Here is a 17,407-nt window from a genome sequence, read left to right as displayed (position 1 = left end):
AGGTAGGTGCAATTCTACTTTTGCCAACTCGAGTGTTAGCATGAACCACCAACGAGCCAAAAGGTTTTAACTTTCTCAAGTAAACTGGTCACTGAAAAGTGGTTATTCCATGTGATGTGGTTTCATGAGGCACTAGGGCATGAAGAGAGTTGTGTTCCTGATACAGGACTTACTTTCTGTGGTTTGCCAGGTACGGAAAGCGGAGGGTGGAGCCGTGGAGGGGAGCGGGGGAGGGGGTAGTACACCAACGGCATAATACACAATGGCAACCCCTGAGAACCGAACCATTAAGCCCAAGAGATTGGTAGAAGTGGTGGATCTTCAATCTTCTTGAAGGGTTCGGGGCTCCAGCGTCTACAGTTGCAGAGGCCTCAGTGCGAGCCTTGGAGGGCAGTGTGAATCATGGGAGTATAAGTGGTGGTTGCAATCGGAGGCAAACCCAGAACATAAGTAACTACTTGGAGCAAAAAAAGCAAATGAAATAATAATGCCTAAACCGATCCAGTATACTCTTGCTTCATGCCCAATGGAATAACCGGTGACAACGTGACTTCCTTTGCAAGCATCCAAGAATGCAGTTGATGCCAGGAAAGTGATGCTTCTCTCTCTGCTATCCTTGCCTGGATTGCTAGAACGCTGAGGTCCGTACTATGGTCCATGCCCCAAGAGGTCTTACACAGCGACAAACAAGATTACCACCTGGAAGGACCCTAGAGCAAGAATCTCATCGGAAGAAAGATTGTAAGGGTCAACTAAAAGCAAAATAACATGTACACTGTAGGACAAACTTACAGAATTTGATTCCCCAAAAACCACCTCAGAAATTCATAATACCATCATTACTGACTGTTGCAGCTATCAATGCCACACACAGAATTCCATCAACCATATTCCTTGACAATGGGTACCTGACAATCTACGTTTTAGACCATGTACAGAGTATGTATGGAAAAGCTCGCATCAAGAACCCGACAACCACAAGATCTAACAAGGACACCTGCAGGGACACCTGCTTAGTATCTTATGGGAGGGGACTGTGTTACAGTCATATAAGTATTAGTGAGAAATCATGCCAGCCTGTTAGGCCAGGTTTGAAATACTGTAAACAAAGTGCATCTGTACTGGTGGCACTATCCCATCCATGTGAGGGCTGGAGGAACAAGCATTTGCAATGCAATCGGTCTCGACTTTGGTACCTTATATGTATTTGGCTATGCAGCACATTACCCTGGGTGCTGAAACACCTACTGTTCTTTAACATGGAGGGAAAGTAAGCACCAAACCGCGTGACACGCCAGGTATAGGAACACATGGAGAGAAATATTGCCTTTCAGCGGGAAATGGTACAGTCCAAAGCTCTGTGTTTGATATTAAATCAGGGCCTTCGGTGGTCATTTCGCTGAAAATACAAGATTTGAAAAAAGTATTATTGTCTATGGGTGCTTGTGGAAGGCAATTTCTATGGACTGGAATCTAGAGAATACTAAAGTGGCTCTGGTATTTTACTGACCTCTGCTAGTCATTTTCTGTCAACTAAGTTAAATAGAGGCAGTTGCTAGAAAAAAAAAGTCCCTCAGCAGAAAGCAATTCTGGTATTTTACTGACCTCTACTGGTCATTTTCTATCAAGACAGTTAAATAGAGGCAGTCGAACAAGCAGAAAGCAATTCATGTATTTTACTGACCTCTACTGGTCATTTTCTATCAAGACAGTTAAATAGAGGCAGTTGAACAAAATAAAACTGTCCCTAAGCGGAATCAGACAAGTCCTTGGGCTGATCTTCAGAGCCCACAAAGTACATACACATTTAAGTATATACCTAAGTATATACAAGAGTTCTTGAATGCTCGGTCTAGAAAAGGGGCATTCCTGATCTCCCCACGAGACGTTCGGAAGAGCGGGTGTTTCCAAGATTGTAAGGAATGGATTGTGTGGGCTGGTATCCATGTGGGGGGGATTTTGAGCTAGGCAGTAACTTAAGAATGCTTACTTCTTCCTTTACCGAACACCTTACCAGTGTATTCCTGTCCTTCTCTATGAGCTTTTATGAGATGAGAGTGGGGTGGAGAATCAATTTCAGGGAGGTTTGTTTGGGCACACTCACATTTTGGACATTTCCTGGTGTAATGAGTAGGTGTAAAGTGATTCAGATTGTAAACAATTTAGCCGCTGATATGATGACTCAGCAAGTTGTGTCACATATCCAGAGGTTAGGATCTTCAATGTTAGTTGTAGATGTTTAAGTTAACATGCTAGAGGAGGGCTAACAGAGTTCCTGAAGGAAAGGGCAAGCTCAGAGGAGAAGAAGGTGAGCATTTAGAATGTGGAGCTGATATAGTACCTGTATCCCAAAGATTTGGAATGGTTTGGAGGAATAGAGGTTATAAGTAGCAACAGGAGAAACAGTGGCACCTGGGGGTACAACTTACTGATGAAAGGCAGGTGAGTTAAATAGATGGACCAGGAGGGCCGTAAGCAAAGATAATTAAGGACGTTGTTATAGGAAGGGTAGCAAGTTAAAATAACATGTATTATAGCCTTATAGCCCACTGTAGCGGGCTATACCGGCCATTAAAGCCCCACTCAGCGTTAAAGGCCCGAGCCACGGGCAAGGGCCTTTAACAAGGGAGTGGGACTTTCAGGCCGGTATAGCCCAGCTACGGAGGGCTATAAGGTTATTACAACATTCCACAACTACAAGGCAGAATGTTCTGAAAAATAAAACAAAGGCCTCATGGAGCCCAAGGAGATTGAAATCCCCTCGGGCTCCCCTCGGCCTTTGTTCACAACAACAGCTGTGGACGAAAACATTGCAATGTTGGAGCTCCAGGCTTCTACGGGCCATTAGAGGCCCGGAGCACTCCATTGTTTTCAATAGAGCTCCCAACATTTCAATGTTCTAATAATAGTAAGACTTCTGAAATATGAGTAATCCTTGATGTCCTTTCTTGAAATAAATGTCTCTAGATATTTAGCACAATGATAGTAATATTTTTGGATACTCTGCTTACCTCCAATTGGTCTGACTTCTGGCTTTTTGGGTTCAGGCCGTCGTAAATTCTTGGGCAGCCTGTCATTTTCAAGGTGCCATTTTTTCAAACACTGTGGTTCATGGATATCAATAGATTTTGTTCCAAACTCTCTGCCGCATATGTAGCAAACAATAGTTCTTGGCTGCTTCAACACTGCTGGCTGTAAAGAATGAAAACGTTAATGAAAACACAATTCAATAAAATAAAAACATTGTATTCAAGTAAGAATTGCAGTAGCATTCTTTTAGGGGCTGGGCGGATGTGTGATGTTTTTTCTGGGGCCTAGATTTAAAATAATTAGTGTTAAGTTGTTAATTGGTCTACCCTGATTGGATCTGGACTGGTAGTTGAGGCAACTAATACTACTCCAGTGAATTTGTTCTGCAACTCCAACTTAGAGGAGGTTGCTTGAACATGAAGAAATCTACTCGAAGTCAGAAAAGACTGGATCCAAATTTAATGCGAGCATTCGTAGGGATGCACTGTCTTCAGCACATCTATATTCCTGCCTAATAAGAACACATCCGCTCATAAACACTGCACAAATAGTCATTGATAAAAGTAGAGAGACTCTCAGTGAAAATAAATAATACTGTAATTTATATATATTATTCAAATACTGAGACGGATTCCTTGCAAAACCGGTTACATCCACCTCACAGGGCTGGTGCGAATCAAGGGTGCAAGGGCCCCTTAAAAATGGAAAGAAGCACTGTGCCCACAAGAATAGGCGCACTCCATGATGGCATTCTCAAGTCAGATTTATTTTCACTGCAGGGATGTGGAATTCCTACAGCGCGACGCCCAGGACATTTTGTTGGGGTCAAGGGCAACAAGTTTTCAGGTGTATTTTGTCGTTGTGACAAGTTGGCCTAACCAGCTTCAGCACAAACCCTTGGCTGCCAGTGCGAGGTACCACATTATGGATCAGATAAGTGCACTGTCTGCAGTTAAGGTAATATTTTTGCCCACGTGTTAGTGCTGTTCAAATTTGTATTTATGGTTCATTAATTGAAAGCCTTCATTATTAGGGTGAGCACCCTAAGTAAATATTGTAAGCTCCGACTGCACTACTAACAGTGGTTCCAGTATAAAAATGTGTACACACGTTTTCAAAGTTTAGCAATATGAGGCTATGTATAATGCTCCCAGAATACTCTCTGATTTGATGCACATATTTGCAGAAACTTGAACGCCAGATGGATGATTCTTTGCTTTTAAAATAAAATGTTCATAAAAAAATGAATCCTTTAAAGTCAATAGGGTAACAAGGAAACACTACAAGTGGTTTTGTCAGGGAGAGACCAATTGCTTAGTACATGTCAAGAATTAATCTGCAAAGCTAAAGTGTAGTACATTCTTTTAAGACTTTTCAATGGAACACACAAGAAAGGATTTTTTTATATGCGTAGTATTTACGAGTTCATTTCATGGCTGTCACTTTTTATATAATAAATCCAAATTCATAAGTGACATGTAAATAAAGTGATTCAAGTGAACAAGGTGATATGAGTGACACTTTGATATATTACATAAAGTGTACATAAAGTACACAAAAATTGAGGACTAAAAAGGCGAGATCTGACCTATGCAAAATCTTTCTGTAGTTTTTCTCAGTCCTTTTATTTCATGCTTTTCTTGGGGCTGAGAGAGTTGTGGGACATGAGCAGGAATAACTGTTGACGTTTCGATCCTTTGGTTTGTGCAGCTAAAATGAGTCACTGCAGGTGTTCCTCAAGACATAAAGCAGTTGACAGCCAAGCCCAAAAAATTCATAAAAATCCACACTCATCTAAGTTGCAATAGTGCTCAACCAACTGAGAACTCCACATTAACTGTGTGCTGGATTTTAAACAAAGACTCCATGAGAGTGTGGCTAAATGTTCGCCTTGCCTCTGATTGTTTAGACAAGATCCCAACCTGACTGGAGCATTGACTGCGCAGGTGGTAATCCTCATATGACCACCCTTAAAACTTAGGATCATAATTAATACAACCATCACAGGCCCTCATACAGGATGTATGTTTCTGGATAATTGCTTTGTTGCATTGCCTGTAGATGCAGGAGAGTGACTCCTTTACTCCAAGGGAGATTCCTTTGAGTGTTTTGGATGTTCACAGTCCTGGAGAAGAACCGGTATGGAGCACAGGCCCAGACAACGAAGTCCAAAGTGCCCAAATGGTTGAAGATGAAGTGGTTTCGGATCTGAATCTTGTCCCACGACGAATCTAAAGAACTACCCACAGGTAAGCCCTTAAGTACCCTAAAGATAGGGTTGGGGCGATTTAGGAGTCCTTCCCAGAGGAGGGGCTGGACAGTGGGGAGGATACTCCCATGTCCTTTGTCCAGTTTCATGCCAGAGTGGGAGCCAACGGCTCCCAGAACTGGTTCCAACTGGAGTATGCAAGGAGGGTACCAAATGTGCCCTTCAAAGCAGTCTAGTGGTGCTGACACCCTGGCCCAATACACTAAGCCCCTTCTGGGAGGTGGTCACCCCTCCCTGTGACAGGAAACCTATTGTCCTACCTTTCTTTCTCTGCTTGAGCTTGGCTCAGCAACAGGACGGCAGAATTGTGTCTGTGGTCAGCAGCTGCGATAGTTTGCTGTCAGGCTCTGGAAGACTTGTACTGGGAGCATGGAGAGCTTCACGGAGGAGCCCCACAGTGCATAAATCATACCTCCAACATCGTTTACGGTGTTGGGGTATGATTCCAACATGTTTGATACCAAACATGCCAGGGTTCGTTACAGTCAATTTAGAGTTAGCCATCTCGTAATGACGCCTGACCACCCTATGTATCGTAATGGCTGATGCACTTTGCAATGTCCGGCGTTTGTAGGGGTGTCCTGCTCATGCAGGGGGACCCTCACACTTATAACCAAGCACCCTGCCTTCAGGATGGAAAGACCTGATTTAGGGGTAACTAATATGTTTTAAGTGTAGGGACCTTAGATATAAGAGAACTCATATCTGTCGTAAGTGGTGCTAGCACCAGCTTACACAGGCTGTAATGGCAGGCCGGTAGTCACAATTTGAGTGGTCTCCGACGGGTGGCATAATACATGCTTCAGCCTATGGGGGACCCCTGGTTTACCTATGCTCTGGGTACCTTAGTACCATATACCAGGGATTTACAAGGCACCAGTAGCCAATCTGGGAAGTACCTAAGTACTCACCATGGTCCAATTTAGGAAGGAAGCACAGAGACTGGGGTCCTGATTAGCAGGAATCCAGTCAGTCTAGTCAGAAAAACAGAATGACACCAGCAAAAAGTGGGGGTAACCATGAAAGCAGTTTCCTACAGGAATCCACGCAAGCCTCACTTCCCTCGGTTGTTTCGTTTTCAGAAAGGTCTGGGTTTGGTAGGTTTCCCTAGATGGCCGCCGAGCCCGGGAGCAAAAATGCAGGTGACCCCCTTGCAAAACCAGGTTGTTTTCTGATAGATCATTTTGATGTCTCCACAATCCATTTTGGGCTCTTCCCCGTCGCAGGCACTTGGCCCACCCACACAAGTGAGGTACCATTTTTATCGGGAGACTTGGGGGAACGCCGGGTGGAAGGATGTTTGTGGCTCCCCACAGATTTCAGAACTTTCTATCGCAGAAATGTGAGGAAATGTGTTTTTCTTGGTGGAAATTTGAGGTTTGCAAGGGATTCTGGGTAAATAAACGTGGTGAGAGCGACGCAAGGCAGACCACCCTGCATACCCCTAGGTGTCTAGTTCTCAACAATGTAAAGATTGGATAGGTTCCCCTAGGTGCCGGTTGTGTTAAGGTCCAAACTGTAGAGATACCCGCATTGGAAAAAAAGGTCAGTTTTCTGTTCAAAGAGGTGCTTTGTCCATGTTGCGTTTTGCCTGTTTCCTGTCATGTGCACTGCAACCACAAGTGATATACCATTTTTATCTGGAGACTTGGGGAAATGCCGGGTGGAAGAAAGTTTGTGGCTCCCCACAGATTCAAGAACGTTCCATCACAGAAATGTGAGGAACATGTATTTTTTTGTGAAAGTTTGAGGTTTGCAAGCGATTCTGGGTAGAAAAACATGGTGAGAGCCTTGCAAGTCAGACCACCCTTGATACCTCTATGTGTCTAGTTTTCAAACATAAGGGTTGGCTAGCTTTACCTAGATGCAGGATAAACTAGGGTCCAAAATGTAAAGCTACCTACATTGGAAAATATGGGTCAGTTTCCGGTGGAAAAATGTGCTGCTTCCATGTTGTGTTTTGACCCGTTTCCTGTTGCGGCCACTAGGCTTACCCACACAAGTGAGGTACCATTGTTATCGGGAGACTTGGGGGAATACCCGGTGGAAGGGCATTTGTGACTCCCTGCACATTCCAGAACATTCCATCACAGAAATGTTAGGAAAATTCGTTTTTTTAGTCAAAGTGTGAGGTTTGCAGGGGATTCTGGGTACAAAAATCTGGTGCGAGCTATTCTAGTTAACCCACCCTGGATACCCCTAGGTATCTAACTTAAAAAAATGTATAGATTGGCTAGGTTATCCTTGGTGTCGGTTGAGCTAGGATCCAAAATGTAGAGCTACCCACTTTGAAAAGAAGGGGTCAGTTTTCGGTGGAAAAAGACACTGCATCCATGTTGCGTTTTGGGCCGTTTCCTGTCACAGACACTAGGCCTACACACAAGTGAGATACCATTTTTATTAGGAGACTTGGGGAAATGCCGTGTGAGAGCAAGCTCGTGGATCCCTGCAGATTCCAGAACTTTTGATCACAGAAATGTGAAGAAAATTAATTTTTTTAGTGAAAGTTTGAGGTTTGCAAGGGATTCTGGGTAGAAAACGTGGTGAGAGCCGCGCAAGTCAGCCCACCCAGCATACCTCGAGGTGTCTAGTTTTTAAAGGCTGGTTTTCCTAGGTGCTGGCTGAAATAGGGTACAAAATGTAGAGGTACCCCCATTGGATAATATATGGGTCAGTTTCCGGTGGAAAAATGTGCTGCATCCATGTTGTGTTTTGGACCATTTCCTGAAGCTCCCACTAGGTTTACTCAGACAAGTGAGGGTCCATTTTTATTGGGAGACTTGGGGGGATGCCCGGTGAAAGGACGTTTGTGGCACCCTGCACATTCCAGAATTTTCCATTACAGAAATGTGAGGAAGATGGGGTTTTTTTACTCAAAGTTTGAGGTTTGCAAGGGATTGTGGGTAAACAAAAAGTTGTGAGAGCCACGCAAGTCAGCCCACCCTGGATACCCCTAGGTGTCTAGTTTTCAAAAATTTGGTTGGCTAGGTTTCCCTAGGTGTTGGCTGAGCAAAGGTCCAAAATGTAGAGCTATCCACATTGGAAAAAAATAGTCCGTTTTCGGTGGAAAAAATGTGCTGCGTCCATATTGCGTTTGGGTCCGTTTCCTGTCGCGGGCACTAGGCCTACCCACACATGTGAGGTACCATTTTATAGGGAGACTTGTGGGAACATAGAATAGTAGAACATTTGCTGTTACCAATTAGAATTAGCTGCATTTGTGCCTTTCACATAGAAGATGGCTGTCGCTGAGCTGCAGCTCGAAAGGGAAACTCCCACGGCTGGGATACTTATTCTATAAATATCCTGCCTTAAACCCTGCCATCCGTCTACAAAAAGATTATCAGCATTTTAAGGACTGCATGTTAAATGATACTAGCCTGGCAAAACTTGTGCTACCCACCGCACAAAGTCTGCAACCGATGTTCGTTTGGAGGATAGCGTTGACCTGCCCGTCAGTGCTGTACACACTGCCCCAGGAGATTCGACCACTGATCCTGTGGGTCGCTTTTGCACCCATCTTCCCTACATCTCATCAGCTTAAGGAAGCTCAGGTACTGGGTAGCGTTGTTTGTGGTTTCTTTGGGGGTATTTAGCCTTGACTGCTTCGATCTGCACGCCGTCGCCTCCTGACTCCCCTGCCACCCACCTACTCCTGTTAGCCTGAAAATTCCTACACACTAGTGGAGTTGCCACTGATGGCATTGTGGGGCTACAATGGATGCACTGTGATTTCCTAGCTGCTGGTGCTCAAATTCCTCTTGCGGTCCTGCTGGCCTAACCTCTGAGGGGCATCAGGGTCTGTGGGGTTACTGGACCTGCCCGCGACCCACCTATCCTTTCCCCCTTGGGGATTCCAACTCCCGAATAAAGTGACCGCTGGTGGCATCGTGGGGCTTCACTGTGTTATATTTCATATTGGTACCCTAACATAGGTCCAGGGAACATCGTACTCTTTCCCTACATCATCTCCCCTTCATTTCATATGAACAAGCCTTATAGGGACATAATTCCTAATAAGGACAGAATGCCTTATAGGGACATAACGCCTTATGAGGACTGACGCCTTTTATGGACTAAACCTTTCACGTAGTTCCATGCAGAGGGAGGGTATTTCCCAATCGATATTACTAAGACATCATCCTCAGCACATATGAATAATTTATGAGAACACTACCCGGGGGTATACTTCACCTCTTCTATCTACGCACAAGGTTTAATCCCCAACGTCATCCTCATACTGAACAATGGCTAACACACGCACAAGGACTGTATAAATACAGCACCTGTTGCTATCAGTAGCAGGAGGGAACCGAGACTTCAAGGGCGTCACACTGACCAGAGACGCTGAGACTCCTGCATGCAGTCGCTCCAGCTGACAGTGGTCTGAACATCCCTTGCAGGGTGTCCAACTCGAGACTAGGATGAGGTCCCACACTCTAATTATTCAGGTAATGGGATTCGACTAAATCCAAGCGGGATTTTTGGCTCTTAAGCTTATTAGCTCTTTCACACCTACTCACATGCTAGGTACACTTAGGTACATCTAGACAGGCCTCTTAGGAGTATGCACTTTATTTAATAAATGCATTTTATATTCATGTATATATATGTTCATGACTATTGCAAAATGGTAGAACTGTACTATTCCTTTTTATTCACTATACTGCTGATCCTATATCTCTGTTACTGTGTAACAGTTGTAGCAGTGCATACATTTCACACTAGAAGAACAACGCTAAAATAAATTATTTTTGTAAACACGCTCGACTGTTTCTTCTGTGTATCTCTCTGAGACAAAATGAGTAAGCATGAGTGACTGGGTGAAAAGTAGTATTTTGTTTCCATGAGTCTGAGGAATCAGGGTTTGTTGTGTTCTGAGGTTGCCAAAAACTAATCTTTCTGATAAAAGGAGATTCTAGTGGCACTGTGAGCTAGCTAATGCAAATTAGGCTAACATACGCGATGGGGGTGCACAGAGTCAGTCTACCACCCGACCCACAGTGTATATTGTCCAAAAGCGCTGGTCCTGCATGAGGGTACTATAGGAACTACACTACATGGCACCACCAACGTTTGGTTTGGTACTTATTTAACAGTAGAATCTGAGTAGCTCAGTCGTGCTTATTCTTAGAGACCCCTAGTGAGTGAGCAAAAACTCCACCACAGCTGAGTAGGTGAAATATCCTATTCATTGGCTGTTGGTTAATCAAGCTTGAAGGAATTTTTCCCTAAATTGTGCATAAAACCATATCTTAATCTCCTTGGACAGGTAGTCTGTGTTCTATACACAATGGCTAATGAAAATGGAGATTTATCACAGGCACTTAATCAGTCAGAAGGTAAGGAAGATGCAGATGCAATACAAATTGCAGCCAATGTAAGACATACACTGACAGTTAAACTACTCAAACATGGGTTACCACCCAGAGGAGGTGCAGTAATATTCGTGATAGAGGCACACGAAGATTTCCAAACAGAGGTGTTCTATTCCTGGGTTACATTCCCAGCAGCGAATGCCATAACAAAAACGTTTCATTATTACACACATGAAGAGACCCCAGCGGTCTACACTCCGTTTGAGACTGAAATTCCGCTTACCTACCAGGAACATATTTTCTGGTTTAATGGCGCCCTACCCCACTCAAGAAAAAGAACAAGGCTTGGGGCCATATGTAGGTGGCAACACATTTACCGATTCATAAATACCGAATTTTACAGATTCGGTATTTATGAATCGGTAAATGTAATGTAGGTAATGATTCGGTAAATTTTACCGAATCGGAAAAATTCGGTAAATATGAATCGGTATTTACCGATTCGGTAATGGGGCATACCTTCCCATTGATTCCTATGGGCCTGGAGGCCCATAGGAATCAATGGGAAGCCAGTCACCATTACCGATTCGGTAAATACCGATTCGGTAAAGGGGGGAGCATATACAAGGGTGGCAGGGTGTCACATTGACACCCTGTTGCACCCCTGATTCTTGCATGTGTGCACATGTGGCGCACATACATGCCCTAAGGGCATGTATGTCTGCCACATGGCACTCTTACATCTGCAAAATATTGCGTTTTGCAAGGTATTCGTTATTTATCACCAACCTGTATTTGGTGGTAAATAATGAATTCTTAATTCTAATTTGCACTCTTTAGAGTGCTCCCTACATTCAGGATTCGGTATTTACCGAATCGGTATTTTACCGATTCGGTAATTTACCGAATCCTGAATAATGCCTCCTACATCCCAAATAGCTAAATACCGGTCGGTAACGGGATATTTACCGAATTTCGGCCGTTACCGACCGGTATTTAGCTACCTACATGAGGCCCTTGGTCTTTTAGGAAGACCAGGAGCAACATGGCCGATATTAGCAATCTATGCACCACATCCTGACATTGACACAATGCCACATGATGAACTGCTTGTTCAATACAAAGAGTTGATAAAACTTTACAGAAACATGACACACTTCGTCTTGAGGACACTAGCGGTCCAACCAACAGTAATTACACCAAATGCACCTCCTACACAAAGCACAGCTACTAAAATTACTCCACAAACATTACAAGCGGTAATGGGTAAATTGCCCACAAAACGTGAACAAATTCCTTTCTGGGTAGCTCAGAAAATAACCCAGTTAGAAGCAGTATTCCCAAATACAACACCATTTCAAAAACATAGAATGTTAACAATCTGCTTGCCCATGGGAATTACACCACAGTTAGAGGATTGTACCTCTTGGGGTACAGTCTTTGCTGCCATATATACCAGAACTCATGGTATTCCTTAATTAGCAGTAATACCAGATGTATTAAGACAAATACAAAATGAGTACGGAGCAGAGCCTGCCCTAAACTTAGGGATGAAGTAATTAAATAACTACGATCAGGTATCAGCCATAATACTAGCTAACATTAAAGGGGAAGCAGCCTCAGTGTCAATCAGCCAACGCCTACGGGAGTTCTCTCCACTAGAACAGGTGAATGAACTACCCAAAATAATTGAAACTGCGTATGTAGAATTAGACAGGGATAGTTTGGGGGGAAAGCTTTAAAACCTCAACTAATGGGCAGTCCAGAAAAGGACACTTCTAAGCAGACACCTACTTCTTCTAAAAATGAAGTGGGATGATAAAAAACAAAACTCTAAAGACAAGAGATCTCAATTCCGAGATAGGTCTCCTTCACAGGAGCCCTCTGAAAAGAGGTACAACCTTAGGAATAGGGTTAATATCAGGAAACCTGACAGGTATCAGGATACTGATACACGTTCCTCTCGTTCCTTTCAGGGCTCGAAGAAAAGTTCCGAAAGAGAAGGACAGTCAGAACACAGAGAGGAGTGCCCACAGTCCAGAGACAAGCAGCGCGCTCAAGACTTTACTTCTAAAAAACAAGAAAAGCAAAATTCAAAACCTCAATTTAATAAAAAGAAAGTTGCTAGTCTGAAAATCAGACATGCCCAGGGAGGACACAACTTCTGAACAGGGAATGGGCTCTGACGATGCTAGACAGTGCAAAAACAACAGTTGATGGACAGAATGCAGAACAATGTCGTACATTCACCCCAGTACAGAGATCTGGGCCTAAATCCATTGTTTTTTTGCTCACCATGCCATTCCATTTGGAACCCAGCCATATGCAAATCAGTCTTGACCCTGTGCCTCATGGGAACAGTCCAGCCCGAACTGCCAAGCCAGGTCCTCCCTGGACACAAGCATTCTAGGACCGGTTTCGGGGTTTCACCCCTCTTCAGCCAGGATAGCTTGATTCCAGTGGCATGGAGAGCACGGGACCCACGTCTGGGCATACCCGTCCCACTCTGGGTGACAAATGCAAAAACAACAGTTGATGGACACAATGCAGGACAATGTCATACATTCACCCCAGTATACGCGATCTGGGCCTAAATCCATCGTTTTTTTGCTCATCATGCCATTCCAGTTTGAACCCATCCATATGCAAATCAGTCTTGACCCTGTGCCTCATGGGAACAGTCCAGCCCGAACTGCTAAGCCGGGTCCTCCCTGGACTGGAAACAAGCATTCTAGGACCGGTTTCGGGGTTTCACCCCTCTTCAGCCAGGATAGTTTGATTCCAGTGGCATGGTGAGCATGGGACCCACGTCTGGGCATACCCGTCCCACTCGGGGTGACAAATGCAAAAACAACAGTTGATGGACAGAATGCACAACAATGCCATACCTTCACCCCAGTACAGAGATCTGGGCCTAAATCCATAGTTTTTTTGCTCACTCCGCCTTTCCAGTTTGAACCCAGCCATATGCAAATCAGTCTTGACCCTGTGCCTCTTGGGAACAGTCCAGCCCGAGCTGCCAAGCCAGGCCCTCCCTAGACTGGAAACAAGCATCCTAGGACCGGTTTCGGGGTTTCACTCCTCTTCAGCCAGGATAGCTTGATTCCAGTGGCATGAAGAGCATGGAGATGCTAGACAGTGCGGCAGAAGTAACAATAGCTCGCCAGAACCTGAAGGAATTTCTGGTGACAGCAGAGTTGAATGAATACATCACGGTGGAAACACCAGACACTAGGGTGAGCGTCCCACATAAGTTATATGAAATAACACTCCGGATGGAGGGGGACAAGCCCAGGAAAGTAAAAGGTCTTTTTTGGAAGAACTTATCATCTGCTTATGACATCCTGTTAGCAAAACAAGATTGGCCGCCTGCATTCGTAATTGAGTGCCCATGGGGAGAAAGTATAATTTTTCCTGCATTTTCCGATCATGTTCCCGTTCACCTTAAACATGCATATGCACAGGAGTGGGCAGTAGCCCAAGCTCCAGCATTGTACAAAAATCACGCTGGGTGGGAAGAGAACTCAACCTACCACGTGATCCCGTTAAAAGTTTCACCTATTGCTCAGAGGCACTATCCAATAGAGCAAGAAGCTAAAAAACAGGTCAGGGAGATCTTAGATCAACTTGAATACCAGGGGGTCACTGAAAAATGTACCTCTCCAATGAACAATCCTTTGTTTCCCGTTTCTAAACCCGACAATACATGTAGTCTAGTTTTAGATTACAGACATTTAAACTCATGCAGAAAGAGATTTGCGTCCAAAATGCACATAGTGCCGCTTCAATGAATAACATTGTGCGCAAAAGATACAAAATAACACTTGATATCTCAAATGGATTTTTCTGCCAAAATATAGCGCCTGAAAGCAGGTATGTGACCGCATTTACTGCATTAGGGTCCCAGGGACAATTTTGTTGACTCGCCCAAGGGTATAAGAATAGCCCTGGGGCATTTTCAGCAAGAGTAACAGAGTTACTTCAAAAATTTGATTAAGAAGCTTTGTCCTATGTGGATGATATTTATCTGACAGACGACGACTTAGAGAGGCACTTGACCAGGATAAGCACCATTATTATGGGATTTGCCACTGAGCACTACAAATTTAACTTTAAAAAATCAAAAATAGCCCACCTCCATGTCCTATTTTTGGGATACAAACTATCAAGTAAAGGGAAAAGTCTGGCAGCAAACTTTTTAGAAAAGTGTGTGCTGCTCCAGCCTCCAAAATCGTTAAACAATTTAGAATCAATACTAGGATTCCTAAATTTCGGCAGAACATACATTTTAGATTACGCACAAAGGGTAAAACCTTTCTACGACTTAATAAATCCTGACTTTTCAGCCAGAAATTGGACACAAGAACATGCTAATATTCTTCCTTAACTCCAGGAAGACATGATTGCTTCCAAACACTTACAAACACACGTAAACGTACGCCACTTGGTGATCCGTATAATTGCGGGTCAATGCGGGTACACTTATTTGACCTTCAATGAAGGAGAAACAGTACCAATCGCATACAAATAACACCTGTACACAAATACAGAAATGCATTTCACTTCAACAGAAAAAATCCTGACAGATATTCAGACTGATGTAGCAAGAGAAAGAGCACTGGCTCAGGGGAAACGCATTATTGTCATAACCCCAGCTTTAGAAGCGGTTACAAAGGCCAGCATTCCTAATGCGAAAGCCTTACATCCAAGATGGATACAATGGGCTAATTCTCTTGCTGCAACGGACGATGAATACAGGTTTGATCCAAGTTTAAAAACACAAGCATTCCTGCAATAAGAACAAGAATATCCTCTACCAAATGAAATCTTGCCTCTCGATCAGTATGAATATATTATTTATACTGATGGATCTGCGCAACCGGCCATATGAAGTAAGCAGCAATGTTTTTCGGCGTGTGCTATCGTTAAAGGTCACATGCGTGATGGCAGGTTCCATCCTAGTTGCACAAAGGAGTCTGAATGGCACAGTTGGCAGAATTAAAAGCACTGATACTGGCACTTGTAAATACGGATCACGAATTCCCCACACTAATCTTGTGTGATTCTTTTTACTGTGCACAGTCGTACAATGAGTGCTTACAACATTGGGAACAAAACTGGTTCAAAGATGCGAAAGATGGCACAATTAAGCATACAATGCTATGGGAACAGGTAGCAGAGGTGAAAGCCGAGCTACCGAGGACTCACGTGATTCACACACAGTCATCAACGTGATGGCATTCACGTTGCAGGGAATTCATTGGCTGGTGAAGCCGCAAATGGGGCTGTTCGCACGGCTTCCGTAGCTGCAGTCACTCGTTCAAAAACGAGAATAGACGGAGATATTATGGTAGCTGTCATCGCATCACGCAAAGGCAGCTCAGCAGTACCTAAAAACTTTCCACTCAAATACTCCTACAAGTTAGATGCACAAAACATTCCATATGCTCAGATTCCTGGAGTGGGGTATAGAGTAATACCAAATATGGATCGTAGGCAAGGTTTAATACTAGCTGCACATGAGGGTTTGGGCTCTGTGCACACAGGCATTACAGCGACTATTTCTTTCCTGAAACAGCGCTATTGGTGGCCAGGGTTAACTAAGCAAACTAAAGACTATGGGGTCCATTAGGATGGAGGGCGGATGTCCTCCGCAGGGCGGGCGGTAACAACCGCCAGACCGGCGGCGGACATCCGCCCGCCATCGAAGCCCTAAACACCGCCGGTCCCATTAGCATTGCGGACGTGACCGCAGCGGTGTGATTTTACGCCTGCCACTTTTCCGCCGGTTGCAGTCCGCCCGCTTGCCTGGCGTGCGGAGCTGGACCGCTACAATTGTGGCCGATCAGGGCCAAGCACCGCCGACACAATTATGATGCCGGCGGTAGCCAGCTTTCCGCGGCAGTGGAACCGCCATGGAAAGGCATGTGGAGAATGTCTCTGGGGGTCCATTGCGGACCCCAATGTGTTAGGGGGGTGTGTGGGTGTCCCTGTACCGGGTGGCTGGCACTGTGCAGTGCCTGCAACACAGTGCAGGGACATTCAGGACATGCTTGTTTGGACATCACAGCGGTGCTGCTGGCAGCACCGCCCGCCACAATGTTAACCGCCGCTATCCGACCACCGCGGTCGGATTTCCACTGCGGCGCATAATAATTGGACCAGTGGTTTTCCCGCGGTCCTGGGGGGTGCCGTTTTCCCGCCACCATGGCGGTCGGAGTGATTTTCCGACCGCCATGCTAATAGACCCCTAAGTTTTGAATTGCAACATCTGCCAGCAGATGAAAGGCTCCACGGTTGCAAAACCCGCGAAGACGCCGTTAATAAAATCGGACAAACCTCTCGCATATGTGTACTCGAACCACTGCGGCCCCTTATAAACAGACAGGGCTTACAAATATATCATGGTTGCAGTGGATTCCTGCTCGAGATTCCTATGGGTATGGCCTCAGCGCTCGGCTGACGCTCGAACTGTCATAAAAGATTTGTGAGTCTTTATCAGCACATACGCAGTTAGCACTTTACATTCTGACCGCGGCCCTGCGTTTAGCTCTTGGGCTTACAAAGAGGCCATGGAAGGAATGGGCGTAGCATTGCAGTTCTCATCTCCGTACCATCCCGAATGAACTGCGGTTGTGAAGAAAAAAAAACGTGACTTAAAGCAATCTTTAACAGCTAGGGTATTAGGCAAGGGCGGTAGTTGGGTCAAACACCTTTATGGGGTACAGCGTGTGTTAAACAACCAGCCAAGAAACTCTCTAGGGGGTGTCACTCCATGTGAGGTCCTCTT

General features: G+C 44.7%; 1 protein-coding gene across 1 annotated transcript in view; it reads right to left on the bottom strand.

Annotated features, from left to right (window-relative positions):
* LOC146865805 (zinc finger protein 474-like) overlaps positions 1-17,407 on the bottom strand; it is a 290,824-nt gene that overhangs the window by 63,737 nt on the left and 209,680 nt on the right. Inside the window, exon 3 of the mRNA XM_085632666.1 lies at positions 3,012-3,192. Within this exon, the coding sequence (XP_085488792.1) occupies positions 3,012-3,192 (181 nt within the window). The remainder of the gene's footprint in view (positions 1-3,011; positions 3,193-17,407) is intronic.

The sequence above is a fragment of the Triturus cristatus genome, chromosome 2_1 (assembly GCF_964204655.1).
Source record: "Triturus cristatus chromosome 2_1, aTriCri1.1, whole genome shotgun sequence".
Lineage (NCBI taxonomy): Eukaryota > Metazoa > Chordata > Amphibia > Caudata > Salamandridae > Triturus > Triturus cristatus.
This window is presented reverse-complemented; position numbering and strand designations above follow the sequence as displayed.